General features: G+C 42.2%; 1 protein-coding gene across 2 annotated transcripts in view; it reads left to right on the forward strand.

Moving 5' to 3' along the window:
• The window catches only part of fut8b (fucosyltransferase 8b (alpha (1,6) fucosyltransferase)), an 82398-nt gene that overhangs the window by 31107 nt on the left and 36972 nt on the right, over nucleotides 1-14319 (forward strand). For both annotated transcript variants that reach the window (XM_072362300.1, XM_072362299.1), the window contains exon 2: nucleotides 10529-11129. In XM_072362300.1, coding sequence (XP_072218401.1) covers nucleotides 10927-11129 — 203 coding nt within the window. In that variant the 5' untranslated portion in view covers nucleotides 10529-10926. The remainder of the gene's footprint in view (nucleotides 1-10528; nucleotides 11130-14319) is intronic.

Genomic DNA, 14319 nt, shown 5'->3' on the forward strand with positions numbered 1-14319 from the left:
TGCAATAACTGTGTCATACAAGTAAGAGTTTCTTTAAGCTGGTGACATTTCAACATAAATGAAACTGCTTTGTTTTAGAAGGAAAGCATTTGTCTGAGCAGAGAAAGTTATCATCCTATCAGTTGCCTCCTACAGGTGCCTGATATTTTCCTGGTAAAATGCAGACTGTAAGGCTAAACAGAGGATAGATAAATAAGTCACCTGTTACTGCTGACATGTTTTCCTCTACAGGGATTTAGGGTCAGAGAGCAAAGTAGCTGACTCTTGAAGACAAGTGAATGGAGGTAATGGTGCATAGAGTGATGAATCTGTGCGAGCTGCGTGTTACTGCTGTTTATAGAACTCTTGTTCTGTATTACTCAGGACTTGGACCCCTCAGGGAACACTGTTCATCTCCCCCTCTGTCTTTGTGTCAACCGCCGCCATCTTTCTTCTGATTACCACCTCCCTAGCTTCCACTTTTCCTGTCATGCTTTCTTTTTTATTTTCTCCAGAACAGTTTTTCTTCGGGGTCTGTCTTTGCACTCGCTGTGTCCTTTTGCCTTCTTCCTTGTTTTTAGTCTACATCTTTTCTCTTCCCCATCATTGCTCCGTTGGCCTCAGAGAGTGCACTTTGAATTGTAGCAGGGTGGGGCTACACTCGCCCTAAGCCCGGGTATAATGGAAGGTAACCGCTGGCTGTAAATTCGGTTGCAGAAGATGTAAGAGGTAGGAAATGTTCAGCAGTGGGACGTACTGCTTATTGTGTTGGAAATGTAACTTATTGCACAAGAGACTGTCGAGCCCCGTGTTCCCGTCAATCCATGCTTTTATTGGGAGATTGGAATAGAATTTCACAGCACTTTTTCTCACCGTCTCCGACTGTTGCTGATTTTCCCTAACCGCCAGCATTAAATCTCAACAGACACATTCTTTCTTCCTGTTCTCACTGCTGTGCCATTTATGTTTTTTTTCTTTAACTTTACTGCCAGTTCTTTGATGTCAGCTGGATTTAAACACCAGGACATTTTTGATAGTTGGTCACAAATGGTTCACATAGCTGCATAACCAGACTTGACCTGGAATACCTGCTAAATCTCCCGTGGCTGTTGTAGAGCTTTTTTTCTTGTGCATTTTGATGATCTGCAGAGCGGCAAACCTTAAAGGCCACACTAAAGAGAGTTTTTCTCTCCCACAGAAGACCTAAACTGCTCCTAAACTGCCCGAAACACCAAATTTGTAGGCCAGACCTTTCGTCTCAGAGTTGATGACTACATCATAAAAACAAACATGCATTATGCCTGCCTTGTGGCCACTTTGGCATCGCTCAAATTAGGAGTGTCAGCAGCTATCTTGCATTATGCCATTTTTTTTTTTACTAATTGGAGCCAACTGGGCCCGCCTGCTGGTTTGTAACAATAACAAAGATCTATAAGAAAAAGAGAATATTATCAAAGACTAACTCTCGGTTTGTATCTCATCACTTTGCTGAATGAATGTTGAGTTTACCTGGAATGAACCATTAATGCTAGTTTGTGCAGAGGGTCCTTCTGCATGGGAAAATATTACTACCATAACAAGGCTCCTTGAAGAAGAATATTGTTCTTAGTTGATGGAGAAGAAGAAAGTGGAGAATTTAGTGATTGTGGATGCTTTATTATGAGAATACTTTTTACGCAATGCATGAATAAGCAACAACGCACAAATCTGCTTTGTTAAAGAGTCGAAGCGATCTTTGAACGGGCGAATATTTTGCAGATGATGATGCAGAACATTTTTGTTTTCTCCTTGACATGTTATTTTGCTTAGCAGTATAGATGCTGATGATCTTTTGCTAGATAGATTGTGAAAAGCATTTGAGGTGGTTGCTCTATCCAGCTTCACCACTAGATGCAGGTAATTGTGACACAGGATTCCTTTACAGGAACTGAAGTATAGAATAATAATGCATTCAGTGAAAATTGAAGCGCCGTACAAGAACACCAAAGACAATTAGGAGCTTATAAATGAGCATATTATGAGCTCTTGAACTGACAAACAGATGAATTAGAAATTACAATCATAGGATCAGCTGGACCACTTCTAGGTCTTGCTTCAAAGATCTAATCCAGGCGTATCGCATGACGCCTTGGTGCATATTTAGATGATACAATCACATAATGAGGACAGTGTAACAGTAGCTGTTCTCTCTTCGTCCTCTTTTTTTTTTTTGGTCCTTTTCATCTCCCTTTTGTCCCTGCCTCCTTTATTTCCTTATATTATCCTTTGCTTTCACACTCCCTTGTGCATTCAGCCAATTATTAGACCGCTTTAAAGTGACCGAATGAAGGTTGGCACCCTCTGTATGGGGTCACTACATGCCCATTCACCCTCCCTCACCCTCACCATCTCTTTGGCTCGTCCCTGGCACCCCAGGCTGTGAAAGGTCAGTCGTCATCGGGACTCATTTTGTGGAACAGAAACTGGAACAGACAGTAAATGTGTGTGGGTCCCAGCAGCAATATAGCTCAAGGCAGAGGGATAACACAGACCTTGAATTTCTGCTTTTTGCTTGCAAACAATGACGGTCAAGGTCCTTTGCAGCGTGCACTTTGGCTTTCAGAGGACTGTGTTCCTTAACACTGCTGTGCATAAAAAGTAAATGATCAATTTTGTAATTTCTCTGCAACCCACCCACCACCACAAAAACACTCACTTAAACTCTAGCACATAAACGCTGACATTCAAGGTCTTCTCTTTTGCTGCAGGCAAGATACATGCAGCTACTTGAGTGGCACTGACTCCAGCTCTTTCCCTTTCTCTCTCAAACAGCCCACACGCACCATTGCAGAGCCAGTTCATCACCTTCGCTGACACTGTGAATTTACAATGCTGCCCTTGACCATGTCTGAGCCCCACGATCTACTTTCAAATGTCAAGAGACAGATTAGGAGGGACCCTCGCCCAGGTCCACAGTTTGATTTAGACAAAAAGTAATAAAATAGAGCGATGATTGCTGCATTTTATTTCTAATCATGTGTCCCTCCATTGCAATTAAAAGCAAACAGACCCCACCACACCTCCATACTAGGCCAGTGAGGTGTGTGTGCAGGTGTGCCTCTTTGTGTCACCCTGATACTGCGTGTACGTGTATATCCTGCTGTCAGCAAATTCTCCACAGAGATAACCTTGAAGGAGAGGCTTGCTCTGATACCGAATGCCAAGCTGCAGTGGACTCAGCGGTGCCGTCGTTAGGACTTCTCTGAGACCTTTAGCCGCTTCAGCGAGACTTAATCCCAAAGTTGAGTTGAGGTGGGGTGCCTTCGGTGGTTGAGTGCAGGCCCTGCACAGATGGGTAGTTCACAAAAAAGGAAGATGGTCTCTCTGTGAAAACACAGCACTCTTTGATTTGTTTAACTTTTGCATATCTCCATTATATTATACCATTTCTCCTTTAGAGGTGGAACATTAACGTTTGTTAGTTCTAGCACGCTCACATTGTGTTTGGGTATAGTGTTTTTTGCATGTACACGACGTGCACCATAATTAGGCAAACTACCCTTTATCAAAATAGATTGTGATGTTGAACAAATACAAATGTTGCTTTTGAACCTTAAGGGTGAATGTTTCACAAAGGAAAAGAGAGTTTGGTCTTCTCCAGAGGAGGATGCAGACCTGTTTAGCATCAATTAGGCATGCAGAACTGTTTGGCAGCTAAAGGACCAAAATATTTTCAGCTTTCATGATAAATATTTCAAATACATAACACAACACTTGAATACCATTTGTTGGCCTTTCAAAAATGTCCGTTGACCATTATAGCCATCCTCCTTTCTAACGACTGCTATGAGCCTTCCAACTTGTGTGTCCTCAGTTATTTTGTCTTTAAATATCATGTCTGAGGGGGACCAACAAGTCCTCAGCTGGATTTAAGTTAAATGGGCCCAGTCCTAATCCCCCCCCTCTGCCATACCACTCCATTTGCAGGCTCTTTGGAGGTTCCAAGTCTTTGGATCTGTGTGTCAGGGCTTACGGGAGCATTCAATCAGGGAGGAATCGGGATTAGGATTGGGATTTAGTTTTTTCTCATCGTTTAAACTGCCTCATGATCCAGCACTCTCATTTTATCTGCGCATAGAACCTTTGACAAATCAGTCTTAATGTGTTCAAGTTTATAATCTTACTTTGTGGAGGGTTTGTGACATTCTTTACTTAGGCCACATCTCTGAGAACCTGACACCTCACAATTTTACACACTCCAGATAGGTTTCAGCTCTAGATTATGGTGGCACTGGAGGATAATGGCTTTATTATAGCCTTAGATTAAAATCCTATTACGTGTTTTTCAAACAAATTGAACGCAGTTGACAAATATGCATCATGTGAACACATTATAAACTAAAACGTAATAAACTCTACAGACTACATTTTGACTTGGCAGCCAAATTGGCTCATAATTCAACAGCAAATGTATTTGATTTTGGGGTTTAACTGTGCAAATTTCTATACCTTAATTTGTTAACTTAATAGTTGTTTAGGGTTGGACTTTGGGGCTCCCTTGAAGTGTTTATTGTACCTAATGTGTTGGCCAAAAGATTATCTTAGACAATACAAGAAATGTTCTAATTTTCTGTAGCCTGAAACAGTCACATTTAAAGATATAAAATCATTCAATAACCAAATCATTGTTAAAAAAAACCCCACCATGTGTAGTTTGTCTCTAATTACAGAATTGCTTTATAATAAGCTCTCACAAAGGACATGACCGCAGTCTATAATTTGTTGGCTGTGGGCCTCTCTTTCCACGTGTATGTATTAAAACCCATTTCATTTATTTGGCCGTCATGCCCTTTACTCGCCCAGCTTTCCATCTATCTATTTTCCTCACTTTCTCCACACTTCTCCTCACGCCTGGCTTTCTCTCTGCCTTTTAGCTTAAGCTAATGGACTCCTGCACATTCGGCTTAGAAATGTGGTGAAGTAAACAGCCGCTCATGAAATATTTACCACTCTTCAGTGTGTGTGTGGGTGTATGCCTGTATGTGCGTGTCTGCAGATGCAGTCAGCTGTAATAAGCCGTGTGACTCCCACACACCAGCTCTCTGGCACACACATGCATATGAAACACGAGGGGCACCCCAAAAAGCTATGGGTGTTTCTGCATCATAGCACCATGCCAAGTGACTTGCAAAAGGGAGGACTGGGAGTGGGAGTGTTCTACTGCTGAGTGAGTCAGACATTAGAGGGTATTCATATTGTTGGAAAATGGAAAAAAAGATAGAAACATTCAGAGTCACACTCTAAATTTAATCTAAATGTTTTTGTTGCAAATGACAGCAATACCATTCCCTGCGTCTGCATTCTTTCTGGTGTTGCAGCTTTTTTTGGAATAAATGTGTTTTTAAGCCCCATTTCCTTTTTCTTTAACCAGTTTTTTTATTTTTGATCCTCTACAAACTGTGAGTGCTCCTAAAAAATGTGTCTTCGCTATGAATCTGAAACTAGCTTTTGAAACTAGCCAACTGGTAAAATAACCAGAAAAGCTGCTGAGCAGCCAGTTGCAGAAATATCTAGAAACTAAGTATAGCTTAATGGCTTCCAAGAAGTCTGTTTCAGCTTGCTCAGAAAGACCCTCCCAGGTGAATTACAGTCAAAAGTCCCAGCAGAGTTGGTGCTGATGTTTCTCATGCAGCATCTTAACAGGAGTGCTCAAATGGAGAATCAAATATCCCAAACTGGTGATATACAGTACTAGGATGGAAAGCTCTGGATAGAATGAAATACTTCAGTGGTATCAGCAAAACCGCATCAGCTATCTAATCACATTTAGCTTCACCTGTGAAACAGCTAAACTAAATGTTTAAGCTTTACTACGCAGTTTTTTTTTTTTTTTTGTTATTCTTTCGCTGATCTTACTTGTCGGTTTTCCAAGCACATATGTCATATCTAGCTGCCACCAAGCCACATACCATGACATGTGCAACATCTATCTACACATCCCCTTAGGGTTGCCCCGAGCAACACATGCTAATGTAATCCCCTGCCCCAACATAGATGAGAAGCGACAGCAAATGTGTGTCCCTGTAGGAAAATTTACTTGGACTCCACAATACCTGAGCTGTAGACGCTTGAGTATGAAACACCCCCACTTAATTTAGAATAATAAGAATGGTCAACTTGAAATGAAGAAATTAAAATGTACATAGATGACATTTTTAAAACACAAGTAAAAGAATAAATAAAAGAATGAGCAAGTATAAAGTAATTACCGTATATGCTGTGAAATGAGTTATCGGTCAACATCAGTTTGTTTGGTCATCGTACAGCACGACCTCAGAAAACTCATCTTATGTTAAACTACTGTTAAAACACCAACTGATACAGACATAAAGGAATTGTTAAATCGATTTAGTTTGCATAACTGAACTCTGTATCGTCTACCTGATGGCAACAAATTCAGTGTACAGTATATACACGATAGGAGATGGATCGCTTTAGGTTCTTTTTGCATGGCTGAGTACACTTTGATCAAAAAGAGCATTAAGATTAAAGTGGTCATTCTGACCGGTGATTTTTCCTTGTGACCAGAACCAGGCGAATTAACTTTGAAGGGAACAGAAGCAGCGCTGCGTGATAGAACAGAACCATCAGTTTTTGTTCTACTTCCTACAAACTTAGTCTTTACAGGAAGTGCATTCTCTGTAGGCGTCTCGGGGAAAACCCAGTCAGCATGAACGTTCCAGGATAAAGCGCTGCCCTCTGGACAGGACACAGATTACCTATATGACTTAACGTTTGCAAGTGTCTGGTCACAAACAACCACTGGTTGGCTTCCTCACTCTTTTTAGCTTTTAAGATGAAGTAACTTGGTTCACACCACGTGACAAACTTACTTCTGGAACTCCACTGCTTGTAGTCGTCATCTGAGACGAGATACATGTATATGTGTGTATATATACATATAGTACTCTAATTTGACTGCTTGTGTTGGTGTAATAGAAGCCGTCCTTAGTTAAGCTGCATGCATCATTTATTGGCGAACCTCATTGCAGTGCTTATTGTCTAGAGATTGGAGGCGGCTGATAGATGACCCTTATGCAGCCTGAGACACTGAAAAATGACTCTAACTGCTGTATGTTGCTGCAGCATGGGGACGTTTTGTGACAGCAGTCCACTCCACACGGCCACGTACTCTATAGTAGCCTTTACATTAAGAGGGAAAGAGGCTCTAAATATAACGCACAAGAAAGCTTTGGCCAGTGAGTTAGCAGGTGGTGCCAACAAGAGGAGCTGACTAAGGTTTGTATTCCATCTCTTTATAAAGTAGCAGGGCGGCACTTTCATAAGGAAAGAGTTGCATTTTTCATCTTGTCCATAGTAGCATTTTACTTTGAGGACAAGGGAAGAGAAGCTTGGGGGAACAAAACAGAGAAGAAAAGAGGCACTGTGAGGCCATCCTCTGTGAAATCCCACTGTCAGCATATCTGTCATGTAGCCCAACTTAGAAATGATTGTGCCACAGTGGAGAACGTTTATATTTTTAACTGACATTATTATAATTTAAAATATTTATGAACCCCCACCCCCTGATGTGACTCAAGGGCAGATATGAAAGGTTTTAGAAAATGACAAAAAAAAAAAACTTCTGAATTCTGCTTGGCTATAATATAATTCCAGTGAAATATTACATTGACAGATCTTCATCAGTGGAACAAATTTTAGTATCATGGCATTTCTCTTTAATCAGGACAGTTACTGCGGACAGGATATGTCCTCATTCTTTAATTGTAGAACCCAGCTATCTGAAAACTATGTAATGTGTTTCCTGTCCCTTGCCACTTCATCAAAGCCAAAGCTAAGCTGAAAGGCACGATGAAAAGGGATTGTAGAAGCATCTTTGCTCATTTTCTGAAGCCATTGACTGGATTTAATAATGGCATAATGTGCAGTTAGTAAAGAAGGCTTTCATTTTAAAATGGCATCAACCCATAAGCCTGTAGGTTTTGTACGTTCAGAGGTGGAATACATCTCTTTAATAATGATTATTTAGTGTTTCCAGTATTTCAGTGCAGGTGGTGTAATACCAGGTTCTGTTGCTTAACCGCTGCACAGTGTGTGCTTGTGGTAATGTTATATTATCTTCTGCTGTTTTATAACTTTTTAAGCATTAGATTGAATTGAATTGAATTTAATTTAATTGTTTTTGCTTGTGCTGGTGGCATCCTATGACGTTCAAGGTTGCCTGCTTGAATGTCCTCAATGTAAAAAGGGTACAGTCCCCACCCTGAAATCTTGGCTCTTTTCATTGAATACGGTTCAACTTTTGGAACTTTGACATTGTCGTTATGCTTTGTTTCACTGACCAAACACGATCACCGTGGATTTGGCCTGACAAAACTATCAACTATGACGGAGAAGAAACCGATCGTAGAGGCCACTGAAGATGGTATTTGTTTCCTAGCAACAATAAGAACTTGAGAGAAGCACTCTGAAAATTAGGTCATGGGTGTCTCCTGCACAAAAACAGAAGTATGTGGACACAGACCCTTTTAGTGTCCAGTGCACAGGATGTTTTTTTTAATGTAATATTATATGTACTGTCACAGCCCGGCTCTAAGACAAAACAGGAGCCGCCCCGTAACCTGGTCACAAGCCCCAGGTGTGGCTCAGTCAGCCTGATCAGCTCTCCACCTTACTCCCTGCAAAAGAGAAGAAACAACAAAAGACGGGGACAATTAGTAGAGCAGGGGTTTGTCACAGTACTAAATGTACATACGGTTCATCGTGTGATGTCACCTTGTATTTAAGGTTGTCACGGTTGCCATGAGTGATGTTTCAGAAAAACTGGGTCCTTCACTTCACATATTCATGTTGGTAGACTTAGCCACTCAGCATACTGAGTCTTGTTGCACTCAGGCAAATGATGTCACATACTGTCTTGGATGTAAACAGCAATGCAGTTGGCATGTGAAAACTCCCAGCATGTAGTGTGACAGTAGCCCCATGGCTAACAGTTCAGTGTCAGTCTTAACTTTCATGATGAGCAGAACAGCTAGCTTGAAATTTGATCTAAAAAAAATTTCTAATTCTATTTGACAGCAGTAGGCAGTCTCATTGAGCGGTTTTATATTTGTCAGTTTTAGTCTACTGCACTCAAACTCATTATGGTTCCTCAAACACTGTGACAAGGGTTTATTCAGTCTGGCTTTTAGTGAAGTTCCAATCATGCATTAGCTAGTGGAGTGCTATCCTCTAGCACCTCTTAGTTTCCATAATAAAACACAGCTCAGCACAATGTTGTGCTGCATACATAAAGAGGACCCACTGGTGTTTCCACCAAGGTTACTCACAAGAGGACACCAGCAGGGAAGGAACATCTCGGCTGATTTCAGTTATCCCACATCATTCAGTAAGAAATTAAGGTTTCACTTATCCCCACTGCTGGATCCTGAGCAGTATGCACAACTGAAGCATGAGCGGCCTCCATGGTACTGTAGCGTGGCACCATTTATGTCTTACATAGCAGCTGTGCTGCTATGGTAAACATAAGATGCTGGTAACGTACTACCATGCTGCCAGGCAAACCCCAGCAGGAACATTTTTCCCTATCTTGAACGCTCACCCAGAAACAGAGAAACACCGCATCGTGTCACGCAAAACCCATCCCATCAGCTCCACTCACATAAAGTGTAAGATGCTTGGCATTACTCCAGTATGCTGCGATACAGACTAACAGATGATGATGCACGCCCTCACACACACACACACACACACGTCAGTCTTCATTTCATTACAGGTCTAGCCTCGGTTCTCTGGCAGGGCTTTGATTGGGAGTTGACAGTGAAGGTTGCTTCATAAAACCCGGCATGCGTCCATCACTATCTCCCCTGCTGCTTTGGGATGAAGGGAAGTGATGATGCAGGGATACTTTTTCTGGTCCCCTCTGCTCTTGTAGAGCACTTTGTCACCTTGGCAATGTTTCATCTGTGACAGAGCTTACCGGGGATGGTAGTGACTATTTGGGAAGGAGGAAGCTACTCAGGAAGAACTTCTGTAGGATTTAGTCTACTACGTGTTGTACTTTAGGTGCTGGAAGTGGGTTGGGTTGGCTGGGGGTGAGGATGCATGGTTTGGGAGTTTGGGAGTTTTGGAGTAAATAAAACAAGTATTCTTTTTTGGTGCGGTTGCTTTTGTAACTGTGTGTTGGTTTGGCTGTATTTGAAGGAAATTCATTGCGCGAGTACAGTATGTATGTGCTGTACAGACAGGCATGACGGTGAAAGTGTAACATCCGTGTCATGTCTGGACAGCAGTGCAGCATATCTTAGAGACTGCACATCTCCGTGTAAATGCAAATTGCACTGTCATGCTGATCAATCATGTAGGCTGCTGAGACAAGGATATGTGAAGATCAGTCGGCAGCATCTTGACTGTTCTGTTTCGGTATCTTCCTCATGCCTTGCTTCTTTCTTCAGATGCCTCTGTTTGACTTACAAGCTCTGGAGTTATTTGTTTATCAAAATTGTCCAAAAAACTCAAGTAACTCTTATGTCTTTCTTTCTTTGTACAGGTTGCAACTTGAATAAAAGAATCTCCTTGGACTGGAAGGATACAGCGGTTGTGTTGGTTCGGCTTGTAACCACAGAGCTGGGTGGAGGGTAAAGATACCAATCAGGACGTCAAACTACTGACTTATGAGTGTGCTAGCCATGCTTTAGCTCAGAGGAAAGACTGGATGATCACTGGAGAAGCATCCTTTGCCTTTTCTCAAACTCTCCTAAGGCACAACACACACATTTCCTACTGATCTGTCATTTACCATCCTTGAAAAGATGCCAATGCCAAGGTTAGCACTGTGGCATTTGTGGTGACGGGGCACAGAGTGTGTGTGCGCACGGCAGGCAGGCCGGTGGCTTGGTGGGTGTACAAGCACACCACAAGACATTTCTGGGTGGGCGTGGTCTAACCATGCGGCCCTGGGCAGGTTCATGGCGCTGGATTACCCTGGTGCTGTTGGCCTGGGGCACACTCCTCTTCTACATTGGTGGTCACTTGGTGAGGGACAGCGAGCATCCAGAGAGATCCAGCCGGGAGCTCTCCAAGATCCTGGCAAAGCTGGAGCGGCTCAAGCAGCAGAATGAAGACCTCCGGCGCATGGCCGAATCTCTCAGGTAACAACAAACGGGATGTTTTACAAACTGACTTCCTTGTAACAAGCACAAAGATACTTCTTGAAATATGCTCAGTTATCCTGGTTGTGTATTTTAAGAGGTAAACGAGAACATCACTAACACAGCACTAAAAGAACAACAACACTGGAACAGCAAAGAGCAGCCCACAGCTCACATTGCCCCATACATTTATGAGACTTCCTCCAAGTGGCTGCAGTAATATGTAGATGTGCATTTGCAAAGCACCAACTGAGAGTGGACTGAGATCTGTTTTTCAGCAGAGCCGGAATCACAAAACATACTTCTCTAACTAATAAAAAAAACACTTAGCGTATTCTGTAATGCCAGCTTCGTGCATGTAAGGATACATCGATGCAGGACTGAGCCACCTCTGTTTGACATGTATTGGTAACCAAAGAGGAGCAGCAGTGGATTAACAAAGTTGTCTTTTTGTTCACCAAAAAGGGCTAACTGATGAGTGAAAAGGGCTTATGTTGTCAGTCAGTGTGGTCACTGTTACATTTTTAAGGGAACTGTTTAAAGACAACTTTACCTAATCTTGGTATTGAATTGATGGGTAGCTAGCTGTTTAACTAGCTGAGCACATTCACACAAGCTTGTAAAAAGTATACATCAGGCAGGCTTACCTCCTCGCTTACTTCACGTAAACTGGACAAAAAGAGGTAAAATGAGTTTTTCCTCAATGTACCGAACGTTTCACTCTTGGAGACAAACTTGCACAGATATAGTGAACATTTGTTTGGAATTAATCACAACCTTTGGCTTTGATGAGAAATTTAGGGATTTTCTGAACATCTGCACAAGTAGAGTAGCTTGCAGTTTTTATATTTGCTGGTCATTTGGGCCAATTGTGTCAATATTTTGAGTTCTTTGATAAATTGCATCAGTTCCAGGAATTTTGTTTGTACTATAAATGTTTATCTGATATTTTGAGCTAAGCACAGTTGACAAGCGAATGTGTTGCACCTGTTATATCTGTAAACTTTAGATTCTGAGAAAGTTCTATGGTGCAATACCGAACCTCCTAAAGTCCAGCAACAAGTACAGCTTGTAGCGCTCTTGTTGTCCTGTCAGAATAATAATCCCAATGTTTAAGTGGGACGAGTAAAAATGTGTACTTCAGTGTTAACCCTTGTTGAGTTACAGAAGCTGATCAGTCACGTCAGAGATGCTGTGTGTGACAGATGGATGGTCTGTCACACATCTCACTAGAGTTCGTTGTTATTTTTGAAAGACAATAGCACATTGCATGAGTCCATTAACCACACAGCATTTTTCACACATTCAAGCTATTTGTAATAGCAAGACAGATGGTTCTGCTCTTATCTCCACATGCTGACAGTGTTTCTCTTCACACTCAAGCATTAGTTCTTTACTTGGCTGTGTGTTAGTGTGCCATCATGCGCAGAGGATGCTGTTGTGCGCTATTGTGTATTTGTGTGTGTGTCATATTAACGGAGAACTTCAGAAGTTGCCATTGCTGCTCCTCTGTGATATTCCAATTCACTTTGATGCGGGGCCCTCATCAGTGCACACAAACATAAAAACACACACACGCATTGCTTCAAACAGCTGGTCCCTGATTTAAATCCCTTGGTTTTGTAATTATTCAAAATTGGCTCAAAAACAAAGGTGGAATTCATGGCATGAAAAAACAAGCGCAGCTTTCAGTCGATGTTCAGTCGATGTCCAGATGGGACCCAGACACACTGCATGCTTGTTGCTTGTTACAGAGTTCGGTTGTTGATCTGGGACTGAGGCCTCCTCAGTTGTTTACTGGGGCAGAGCTACAGTGCTTTCTCAATCCCTCTAAGCTTCAGCTAAGTATCCAGCACAGCATGCTAAATGCAGACAACTGGCTTGCTGAGGTTAAGCTTTATGAACTATTGACAGGGATTGGTTAGCCCTCTGTCCAACTCTGTTCTTCTAAATCTTTGGGTATATGTCTATGTGTGTAAAATGTTCACATCTAAGTCCAGGAGAGAACTCCAGCGGCTCATCCTGAGTGTCACTTATCCTTATATTGCAGCCCTAATAAATGCAAATAGGCTGTTAGTGAGCTACCTCATCATCCCTGCCACAGCCTTCCTTCTCTGCTCATCGCCGTCCCATGCTTCCACTTTCACTCTTTCTCCATCATTTTCCTCCACATCTGCCTCATCCTACCACCAAACTGCTGACAGAGACATGGCACAGAGCCAGACTCCAACAGAATGATGGACTATGTAACAACTTACAAGCTCATTGATTGAATGGTGCAAAACAAACTATGCCTAACTTAATTCGCCACAGGTAGTGCAGATTTGGATGGGGAACATGGACCTCTGAATGTTGTACTAGAGGCAGAATCAGTTATCTGTAAGCATCCTGTTGGCACCAGATAAATAAAGAAGAATTCAACCAAAGCACCTAAACAGCACATTAGTGCCTTAATTTTTTATGAGTGGCCTCAGAAAGTTTTAAACCCATAAAACTGACATTATTACACATCATCTTGAGTTCCTGCGCCACAGAAACTCACTGCATTGAGACTGATTTATTGATCTAAGTAAAATTTAACTTGGTTAGCGTCATTACACCACAGCAGCACTAGATAGATGTGTTATGCATTATCGGGCAGTGTGGTGCAGTCATTATGTATCTGACATGATCTTATGTGGATGATCTTATCTACTTCATCATCATAGTGAGTTTGCATGGTGCATTAATATTGTTGATCACAAATGAGCAGAATCATAAGACAGAAAACTGCTCACTAAAGGCTTTGCGCACATATTTTACCTGTTTTGCTGAATCCTTTTAGTACAGCATTGTCATGTGTAGTTAATCAAAATATCAGTCAACACTTGGATTCAAATTAGTGTCACCTGGTTGGCCTACAGATGCAGTCCACTGATTCAGGCCATTTATGACAGATTTGAGTGACAGGCATTGTGCCAACCCACCTATCGCCCCGCAGCATTAATGAGAGGTGAGCATAAGGTTGAGTTGCTCAGGCTGTCTGGCTCCGCCCACACTGCAGCTGTCAGTCACCTCGGGCATGAAGCCACTGCTCCTGTGGAGACAACGACACGCGCTAGCCTGATCTTGCGACACCGGAGGAAGAGAGGGCTGAGAGTGACAGCTGGGCTGAGCGATGACGACCTGATCGATCCCCCAACCCCCTCCA

Source organism: Leuresthes tenuis, unplaced genomic scaffold (assembly GCF_036924035.1).
Source record: "Leuresthes tenuis unplaced genomic scaffold, fLeuTen1.0.hap1 SCAF_13, whole genome shotgun sequence".
NCBI lineage: Eukaryota > Metazoa > Chordata > Actinopteri > Atheriniformes > Atherinopsidae > Leuresthes > Leuresthes tenuis.